At 36.9% G+C, this 11,282-nt stretch overlaps 1 protein-coding gene across 2 annotated transcripts; it reads left to right on the forward strand.

Moving 5' to 3' along the window:
• Nucleotides 1-607: 607 nt before the first annotated feature.
• Nucleotides 608-11,282, forward strand: LOC103706355 (ranBP2-type zinc finger protein At1g67325-like). 2 transcript variants are annotated; one of them, XM_008790424.5, is made up of 7 exons: nt 608-996; nt 3,605-4,002; nt 5,880-5,946; nt 6,840-6,931; nt 7,019-7,182; nt 8,241-8,321; nt 10,890-11,282. In XM_008790424.5, the coding sequence occupies exons 1-7, from the start codon at nt 723-725 to the stop codon at nt 10,936-10,938; spliced, it is 1,125 nt and encodes a 374-aa protein (XP_008788646.1). In that variant the 5' UTR covers nt 608-722; the 3' UTR covers nt 10,939-11,282. The 2 variants fall into 2 exon arrangements, with proteins under 2 accessions (XP_008788646.1, XP_008788647.1); XM_008790425.5 differs by having other exon boundaries at nt 653-996; nt 7,046-7,182.

Below are 11,282 nucleotides of genomic sequence, written 5' to 3' on the forward strand. Positions count from 1 at the left end.
TAAAAAAAACTTAGATAAGTTGGGAGCAATCAAAGCCGAGTACACTAACCATCCTCAATACTGTCCGATGATGTTATCAAGCCGAACTGAATTTACTATTATAAGCTGCTGATTTGGGCGCTACATTCATCAGAAACAAAGCTAATTTACTTTTGCAATGATGTAACGGTAATCATGTTTTCTTCTTTGCATTTGCCTAGCATTGTACCCCAAAAAATAGAAACAGATACCCTAACCACTCTCAACCCCATGTCCCAAGTTTCTTTTCTTGGCTTTTGATCTACTCAACGAATAATTAATATAGGACTAAACATATGCCCGTCCAGATTTTTATATATTTTTTCCATTTAAATCTTGATATCCTTATCGGATTAAGAATTTAAATCTATTCAAATCTAATCATAAGTACCACAATTACACTACGATTGGGCTATAGTCAGTCCTAATAAATTTATGTTGCAGTGTCCCCAATCCATATAGATTATAGTTCGAATTTATTTTGATGCTATTTTTAACAATTCAATATTCTATCAAAAATACTAGCAAAAAAATGTTGTTTTAATTTTTGATACTATATAAATATCTAAAACCTATTCAACGAATAATCAATTTGCACACGCCGGGTCCTCACACCATCATCAAACACCGTACCAGCCGTCGGATCAATTCCGTCTACCAGAACTCTCCCCAAGAATATGTGCTCCTGAGATCGCGCTGGCGCGATGCGAGCCCCCCTCCTCCCTCACTGCCATCGATCCCCGTCGCCACTACACTCTCGGACGAGTAAAACCAAGCGGTCCTCCGCCGTTGCTGCGGCGGCGGGGATGGGGGGAGGAAGCGGGCGGGAAGGAGACTGGGAGTGCGGGGGATGCCGGAACCGCAACTACGCGTTCCGGTCCCTGTGCAACCGCTGCAAGCAGCCTCGCCTTTTGGTGGACACCAAGACCCCTGCCGACTCCAAGTGGCTCCCCCGCATCGGTGACTGGATCTGCACCGGTTCGATCACCTCCCTCCTCCTCTCGATTCCTCTCCCTATCTTTCTCTTGTTTACTCTATCGCTATCTTCAAGTTAATTTGGATTCAAAGAATGCTTTTTTCGTTTCGTAAGTAGGGTGGAAGTGCCTCTTGCTTTTTACTGGAGTTTACTATTGCTTTTTGGTTGGCAAATGGCTTACGTTAGTGTAAGATGTGAAAAATGAGTGATTAGTTGAGGAGTCCACAAGAATCATGTGCCTCTCAAATTAGGATAGAGAATGATAAATGGGCGAGGATGAGTTTTTTTTTTTTTTTAGTTAGAAAATATGGCGGAGAGAAAATTTATGTTGGTGATGAATTTTATTTTGCTGGGCACCAGTTGCTACTTTTAGAGAGATCTTGGATTCTACTCCATAGCCACGGTAATTGATCTAGAGGTGTCCTAACCGATCTCATGGTACCAATAACTTCTTTCAATCTTCTATGGAGATTGATGGCTATGTTGCCTGCGCTTTTTTTGTTCCTCTCCTGTTGTTTTTCCTTCTTGGAATTGTGTTTACTGATTTATGAAAGGAGGAATAGCGGCTTAAGAGGGATTGAAACTCTGATTTTTAGGCATTATGTTGGAGGTTAAAGTAGTTGGAGTAATAGAGTGGAGTTGGATGGCGGGTTATTTGAATATGGGCAACCACAATATATCGGATTATGATTTGGTACGGAAATAAACTTCTGCTTGAGGAGCTAATGATATATATTTCTAGTATCGTGCATGTGTGGTGCACATGAAAGGAAGAATGGATGGTTGTGATTCCTCATTTGATTAAGAATGTTTTCTGTTATTCGTGTAACTCGATATAATAAAGCTTTAAGCATCCGTTGTTGGTGCTGTATTTGCTCGATGGTGGCTTAGTATGTGCTGTTCCATGCTCGTATTTGCATGCAACAATTCTCTGTGTCGCTATGCCTGTCGTGGTACATGCCTGGTGGCATGGCTGGAACTTTAATCTTTGCAATACATACACTCCAACTTTTGGGAGGTGCACCTTCTTTTTTCTCCCCGGTAGATTGAGAACTAAATTAAGGAAGGTGTCTTAATTAAAGATTAATCTACAAGTGGGAGAGTGGTGGGATGTGTGAAGAGACTTTTGGTCTCTAGATTTATATTAAAAAGAAAAGGGCAAAGTCGGATGCCAAGTGAAGCAGGACTAAAAAAAAATGTCAAATTATATATTAGTATAGATACAGTGACAGGCACCATATTGGGATTTAGCATAGTTTATTGCTGCTGTCGATGGGCCATTGTTTCAAGACCCTGAGTTGACCTTCACAATCTGACATTGGTTAACCGCATATGCACATAATTTATATGCAGTTTTTGGTATTTTGCTGACTTTAGTTATTTTGCTTTCAAGACCAACTCCCATATTCCTCTGATCTTTTAGAAGTCATTTTATTTTATAGCAAATGCTTGTTTAAGTTCTTGTATGAGTGGAAGAAATCTAAGAATGTCTGAATGTTGTTTCTCTTGGTTAATAGATTTACAGATGGGAAGGCAACTAATGTTGTGTAACTTAAATGTCTCCATTGTTTGAATAAATTAAAAATTGATGGCTGTTGCTGTTTATCTCACTTCTCTCAGTTCTCTGGGAGAAAAGCACGCTAGCTCTGAGTGGTTGCAGAAAAAGCTGGTTCAATGATGCAAAGTCATTGTCATTCGCACATCTTAAAACCTCTGTTTTGGACCAAATGTTCTTGTACTTTGCTATTAAATAAATCTAATATATCAGGTTTCCCAGACAAAAAATTTCTTTCTAATTGCCCCTTGCTGTTCATCTGAAATATTTTACTCTAAAGATGTTAATGGTTGCACTGTAGACAAGGGCTCTGTATGTAGCATTGGCATTCAAGAACATTCTGTTTCTTTAAATGCGCTCATTGCTTCTGTAAGGAAGTAATCTTGTTTTATTCTACAAATGTTGTTCTAACACCACTGGACTGTTGGAAATAGTTTCAAGTCATATGGTCCCACTCACAGAAGGATGTAACTATTACATGGTATAAAATTCATGGTTAATATTGCATGTGTTGGTAATAGCAGCCTGATTTCTGATTGAAGGAGCAGTGAGCGACATGGCTGTTAGTTTGTGATCCATTATGTAGAATTTTCTTAGAATTGATTTTTTGGGAAACTGATTACTAATTATTTCAAGTTTGCCAATATGGAAACTGGAGTTTGGTTTTACTGCATTTTGTGGTTTTTTTTTTTTATTTATGTGTTTTTTTTTTACGTCTGTGATAGTTCTTGATGGAAATATCATGATGTATTCTAAGTTTGGTTGCATAGTGTTGTTGCTGGCAAGTCTATCAGCAATTCAAGTAATGGATCAACCCAAATCTGTTAATCACAAAATACTCCAACCTGGATTCTTGCTTGCAAGTCTATTTTACTTCAAGTTGAGATAAGGAATTTTCTATAAATTTCGTGATGCCTAGAGTCTGTCCGTTTGTTTTCTATGTGCTTTAGTCTGGTATGGTTGGTTGGCACTATGTTTATTAGATGCTCTGTTCTTGCTGGCTGCACCTTTGGTTGAGTCTGGGTTTGGGTTTGTATGCCAAATGGATTCAATAGGTTGCAGTAACAACAATTATGCATCCAGAGAAAAGTGTAAGAAGTGCAGCCAATCAAAGGAGGAAGGGGCATTGCCAGCAGTTGCAATGCCTGGAGTATCTCTCCCAACTTATGCACAATGTTTTGCCGGAGTTCAGGAACTACATCAATCGAAGATAAATTTTGGGATTACAAGAAATCCTGTTATTCATTCATTTCCACCAAGTTCTGATTGGTCGTATGGGGGACCTGATATATATGGGCTTCAGTCTGCTCCCAGCTGGTCCTTAAATGGCAGTAGTGGAAGTGAATATTCATATCCAAGCAACAGAAAGCAGCTTCCTGTGGTTCCTAAAGGATGGCGAGATGGTGACTGGATATGTAACTGTGGCTTTCATAACTACTCATCCCGTACACAGGTAACCTTTTTCCACTCAGTTGACATATTTACATCAATGGCTTGCTCGTATTCTAAGTGTCACGGTCTTGTATGGCCTCTGATACAGTCTGTTTTTTTTTTAAAAAAAGAATTAATAATGGTCCAAGTGTTATACAAGTATCCTTTTCATTATTTTGGAGAAGATGATCGAAATATTTCCATGAGTAAATTATTATGTAGTTGTAATTCATAGAAGGATTTAGTGACTTCGTCTTCATTGATTTGTTGAGGTCTCTGATCATTTTTGTCTTATTAAAGCATGAAATAGCTCTCTTTACAAATGTCCATCGGTCATCTATTCATATTGCTACTTTTGATAAACAAATTCATTCCTTAACATTGAAACTAACTAGGATTTGGGTTCCAGACTCCAAACCCTCTGGGTGTTAGTTTAAGATTTGCACCACATTCGCGTACGCATCATGCTTTGTTTGGGATGCCGCACTATGCAATTTATTAGCACTTTGTATTTGCTGTTTCTGGAAGTTGCTAGCCACAGAGTAATATACATTATTTTGATTGTATGAATCAAACAGGCATGTATGGAATTTCAAGCTAAAGTGAAACTAGCAGACATTTCTCAGTGGTCTTATACTTGAATGTGATTGCACTTGATGGAAATGTTAATCTATGGATGTTCTCTTTGTCACTTGATTATATTCATTATTAAATATAACTAAATTTATATTTGTTATTTTACAACCTTTTCTGTCAACATGATATGAAAATTTACTCAAATTTGTGGAACAACTCATCATTTGTAAAACATATACTAACAAGCATATTGGTGCATACATGTGTGTGCATGATGAACACCCACCCCACCCCACCCCCCCACCCCCTGCAAAGCAGAAGAAAAAGAAAAATCACTCAGCTCTCACTGCATGCACACATAATAAATACTTGCATACACATGCAAATGTTGTAATCTGTTCTCCTCGGTTACTGAAGTGCATCTTCCCCCGGAAATTCAACTTTGGTGGAGCTTTAGATTTTGGTAAATGATGGATAGAGCAGGAATTCTTGTCAAAGATGTCAGCTGATTTGTGCTGGGTTTACACCAATGATGGTGGAAACTTTTGATATGGCTGAACTGGAAGGAGCATGCATAGGAATGGTGATTAACTTGATCTTTAAGGAAAGATTGTTGATTATCTGCAGTCTCCTGTTTGAGGGCATTGATTCTTGGTGGAGGAAGATGTTACAGATCTACTTAATGGTTGGTTAAGAGACACCTGGCATTGGAGAATCCTATTTCATGGAAGAAAAATGTTTTCCTTTGATCTTCTTGTGCTGGTTAGAATAATAATAAGAACTGTCTAATGTGCAGTGATGTAATTATTTAATTGTCTCTATATTAACCTCTCCACCCCAACCTCTTCCCCATACACACTAAAAGAGGGAGGAAAGATATTGAACTCCTCGCTACCAATCTGATTATTGAGAATCTTCCATATTTCAAAAACATGGATCTTTGTTCCATAGGACCAAAAGTGAAAATAAGATCATTAGCTTGGCACTTTCAACCTAGTATTGTGAACTTGCCAATTTCAATGGGACTCCATGTACTTACTATAGGTGGGTTTCCAAGGATGTAGGAATTGTATACATATAGATAACATATATGCGTGTGCATATAGGTAGATATGCATGTATGTAATTGCAAAGCCTCAAATACACTTTTTTTCATTAAATGTTTATGAATAAAATGGGTTTTTTAAATTTACCAAAAAAGAGCTTTAAGTTTTGTCTTAAGCATTCAGCACGTTGGGGATGCTATACTGTTTCTTTAATGCTTTAAGCTTTCCATCTTCTACAAATTATATACCTGATCTTGATTTCTTCTTTCTTCTGCAGTGTAAGAAATGCAATGCACCTGTATTGTCTGGTGTTACTTCTTCAGCACCGAGTTCAGCAGTTTCAGGTGCATTTCCAAGAAATGCAAATTCTTCTTCATTAATTTTGGAATTAAATGATGTTTAACTCATTATGGGGTGGCAGGCTGTTTCTCATTGATGATTCTTTGATCATGTTGTTATATATAATGTCTCTTCAGACTATCAGAGGCATGCCATCTGGTTGGTTGGAGAAACATGATGCACCCCATTAAGACTGTTCTTTTTCACTATCCTTTGTCATCCTTTTCATTTCTCTCCTTCTGCCATATTTTTAGTATAAGCTCTAACTTAGATTGGGACAGATGGGGGTTCTGCATGCTCACAAAAATATAAGAAGAACCTTCCAAAAAGCAATTGCAAACCTGAAGAGTTCTCTACTTTGCTGCACTATTCATTGATTATGTGTGAGACACTAATGGTTTCTATATCCCTGTTGATTTATTTGCAAAGTCAATGAGAGCATGTTGCTTCTAAAGCTTTTACCCCGCTGTTGCTATCATCTTTATAGTTGTTTCCTTTGCAGCTATTCTTTATCCATTTTCATTTGTTTATTTAGTCTAGTAACACCAGATGCAAGACAGATACGTGAACTGGTTATGATGCATTGTACTATATAGGTAGAGACGTGCACACAGATGTATAATCTTATGGAGAAAAGGATATCTGCTGATTCTCTTCATCAGAGCAGACTATGATGCTCAATTAATTATATATCATGTTGTTTGATATGGATTCTTGTTCTCCATGGCAATGTTGAGTTTACCTCTAAAAGTTACGGATTTGTGTAAATGGTTTCCTATGGGTTGATTCTGGTCCATGTGATGAATGTCATCCTTAAAATTGCTACTTTCTGCAAGGACTCTTGATTCTTTTAAACATGTATCCTAGTATGGTGATATAATAGAAACTGTTTATCCAGCTTTGAGGACAAAACGATTGGCGTCAGAGGAGCTTGTTACTGACTGGGATAATAAAAGGCTGAATGCAGGAGACATAGATAGTCATTTTCTGGTAAGTTTATTATTTAACAAACTAGTTATTGCTGTTGTATCTTGGATGAAAGTTTACAGTTTTATCTTCTGCTTTTGGAAATACAAGACAAGTGAGCAGCAGCATTCATACCAGGGTTTCAAGCAACCGGTAGCATCCAGTTATGATCAAACACTCGGAATGTATGCTAAATATTCCAGTTTGCTGACACCATCAATGGAAGTAAATGCACAGTCTGCACAGAGGGCAGTGCCTACACTTCTAGGAAAAGGGTGACAATGACTTCCTTTCTGCTGCCACATATATTGAAATTCTGTTTCTGTTAAGCTGTTACGCGATTCTTCTTGATTATCTACTGGTTTACAAGGCAGAATTGATTGATATGATGCTATTGGTAGATATAACTTTTCATTTTGGTCAAGAGGTATTTTGGGAACAAACAGTTAAGCTTTTGATTTCTCTTTTCCAGTTTTTGTTTCACAAAATTCTTCTGCTAATTATTTCATTATTTTGACACAGTTATTTGGAAATGCCGGTGCTATCTGCATTTTCATATAAGTTAACATTTCTTTCACTTTATAGTTATATGTTTTCAGTCATCTTATTCATTGATTTGCACTTGATCATCCTATTTTGACATCAAGGTATCATGAAATTGCATTGACTGGATGGATATGCATAACTGCAGCCACTAGAAGCTTAGTGGTGTCTTATATTCTGAAGTTGGTCGATTTTGTTTGGAATATACTGGCCATTTTGGAAAACTTCATGAAGTACGTACATAAATTGTTCTTCGTGTTTGCACCATTTGAAGTATTTAGCCCTCAGTCTACAAACACCACATTTATTACTTCACTTTAAGCCCATTTTACAGGCATAGTTGATGACTATAAGCTTCTAGTGCTGTGTTAAGTGATGCATGACCAAAAGGCATGCTGAAGTTGATCCGAAACAATGCTTATATTCAAGGTTTGCTGTCTCAGTACCGGACCTCGTATCGATGCCATACTAGCACAGTGTCGGTACAATACGGTATAGAATTTTTTTGGCGTACCGAATGTTGGTACACCACTCGTACTGGATACCGATACCGAACCGGTACAATACGATATGCCCTGTACCGCCCGGTTTGGGCTGGTACAGCATACCATATTTATATTGCTACTTTGCATGTGTTGGTTGTGTAGTATGAGCCTGTTATTCTCTTCCTAATTTATCAGAGTCCTAGTTACTGCAAATGGAACTGGTTAAGAGTTAAGACTAGGCATGCTAATTAATTCTTGCTCTATTTTAATCTTCTTGTATTATTTATTAATTTGGTTCTTATCAGGGCAAAACAATGGCGTGAAGGGGACTGGATGTGCAGTAAGTGCAATAATCACAATTTTTCATCTCGTTCTTATTGCAACAGGTATTATTTTGTTTTGCAAATGCTCTATAAGATTGTAGAAAAGCATGGTTTAAATGTGTGAACATTTTGTTCATTTATGAACAACATATAGTAATCTAGTTTACTTTAGCAAATGGTTTTGCAGCCAAACAACAATATATACCATAATCAGTACTGATGGATGAGTTAGTTTAATGAACTGATCTGTCTTGCAGCTAAATATTAGTTATAAAGTTATGAGTCTTTGCTGTTCTTCAATTTGATCATAAACTCTTAAGCTATCTATGAACAAGGGCTCTTGAACTCTTCTTTCATATGTGATTATCTGTCCGACAGCATGTTCTCACAGTAAAGTCTATGTATTCATATTCTCTTTAAAATTAAACAACTAAAAGTAAATTCCCTCAAAGTGTAGAAAAAAGCCAGTTTCACATGATGGTAACAAACTAACAACTAAAATACAGATACCAGTAAAATAATTTTTGAAAAAAATGAATGAAAAGTTGACAATCAAGTAAGTTACATGTCCATTCTTGATGAAGAACAGTACATTACACTGTATCTTACGAACAAGATGATTGGATCCTCAGAGTTAGAACAAGTTAAATTTTTGGGAATAACAAACTATGATCAATGGTCAATAATTAATCCTCGCAATGCATTATGCTGTTTTAGATTTTACAGTAACTGACCTCGAATCAATATGAAATTCAGACCTGGGCAAATTAAATTTCAGAACATCAAATATTTACAACCACTGAAATTTAGTATTTTCTTCCTCCAGTCTCTCTTTCTTGTACAGATGCTACAGGGATCACATATTGTGCCAGTTAGAGGATCAGTTTCTAGTGCAATCTATATAGTGAAGGAACCATCATTTTTCCAAATAAGGATCGCTTCTGTAGTTTATGAGGCCCCTTAGAAGGAACCACGGTTATTACAATTTGGAGGGAAAGAGTGTTAAGGCAATGAAGACAACATAATTAATATACATGTTCAATGTGTAGTCTGAAAGCGAATCCTTGGGGAATTTGACTACACGAAAGCAGTTTGGATTGGCAATGAATTTGTTTATCTTTTGATCTGGATTGTGCACTGCCAGGCGGGGGGTTGTATCTGTTTCTTAAAACTAATATCTGCATCCTTTATTTTGGAAAAGAGTGTTATTAACTTTGTGCAATCTGTCTTAGCTGGCTTATGAGGGTGTACAATACTTTGTTTTTCAGGACAGGACTTTGTCCTTGTCTTTTTGACTGTTTTCCTCCTCTGTCTTCTTAGCTGCTTCTTCTTTTTTTTAATGAAATTTTCTTTGGCTTCTTAAAATGTTCTTTTATCATGCTTGTCCCATCTTTGGTGAACTTATGGATTCTTTCAGTGTTGAATTTTTATCCTTCAATATGAGTAAAGACATTCGATTGCTCTTAAGATTAAGTACATAAGACTTCCACCCCCCCCCCCCCCCCCCCCCCCCCCCCCCCAAGTTGAATTTTTATCCTTCAATATGAGTAAAGACATTCGATTGCTCTTAAGATTAAGTACATAAGACTTCCACCACCCCCCCACCCCCCCACCCCCACCCCCCCAAAAAACAACACATCCCCCAACCCAAAAAAGAGAAAAGGTTAAGTACATGTGATGGTGTTCCAATTAACCCATTCATTTAGAAATATAGAAAGGGGTTTTTCATGGCCTTGCTTGCATATTTATAAGAAATATTTTTCTTTTCCACTGAAAAGGTTTTCCATTCAAGTATTTTACACAGTTCTTGATCCATGGGTAGAAGGGGAGAATATGAACGTAACAAACCATCTGTAATCTAATTGCTTCTGCCATAAAAAAATTAAAATAACCTTTTAAATTTTTATAATATACCATCCTTTAGAGCCATTTCTTCAGCAATCATCACATATCGCTGACAGTAATTATGTAATTTGTCCATATGCATGATCTGTTCAGCTCATTTGTTGGATATTCATTACTTTTATCTTTTAGCCTATTTGTCATCATCTATTTGGCATGCAACAAGTTCAGACTTTATCATCCTTCCCAGAATTCTAATTCAAATTTAGATAGTTCAAATATGTCCTATCTTATCGTTCATGTGCAATGCATGTGCCTGGCAATAGCAGGTATGACGTGAGATATCTAGTTTAGCATCAAATATGCAACAGAAAATACAATAACACATCCACCGAAAAGCTGTACATCTGTGATTTAGTTTTCATTCCATGAAGTTTGATTAGAGGTTTTCTTCTTTTTTTTGTTACAGAATTTTTAGACAGCTCTTTGGGCATGAATTATCAAGCTTGTAATTCATAAGTATTCTTTTTTCTGTTTTTTGTTTATGTAGCATCCACAATTAAGCAATCATTGCATGCTAGTTCATAGTGTCTAGATTTGAGACATCTTTTCAGTCTTCAATTGCCTTATTCACCATCTGTTACCACCCTGATATTATCAATTAGATATTAACTGATAATTGATCCTGATTGCTTACCATTGCCCTTCGATTTCATTGTGCTAGTCCAATATTCTGAGTCCAATTATTCAACTGGTGGATTGGTGATGCTAAATATTTTTCTCATGCAGATGTAAAACTCAGAAAGAAGTTGCTGTGCACTCTGGAGGTGTTGGGTAGTATAGATGAAAACAGAGCGTTTCACATAGTTACTGATCTATGGTGCCTGAAACTTCCTCTCTTTTCGCTGCAGCAGAGCAAATCTTCCTTTCTTTTGTTCACTGGCATGCTTACTAATTGGTCTTAGAACCTATTGATGATTGGTCTCGACACCAACCTGACGGGAAGAAAACCATCGGATGAGAAGCAGGTTTTTCTCTAGTGCTGAATAAAAATGGACTGATGTGCTTATTTTGGTTGGAAACCAATGTGCCTAGTTTTGTTTGTTTTCTTAAGTTACAAAATCGTGCATCTTCTCTTGGCTGATTTCAACAAATATATGCTAGAAGGATATGAGTTCTTAA

This window comes from Phoenix dactylifera, chromosome 16 (genome assembly GCF_051530095.1).
Source record: "Phoenix dactylifera cultivar Ajwa chromosome 16, Ajwa_hap1_PhDact_Kaust_v1.1, whole genome shotgun sequence".
In the NCBI taxonomy this organism is placed as follows: Eukaryota; Viridiplantae; Streptophyta; class Magnoliopsida; order Arecales; family Arecaceae; genus Phoenix; species Phoenix dactylifera.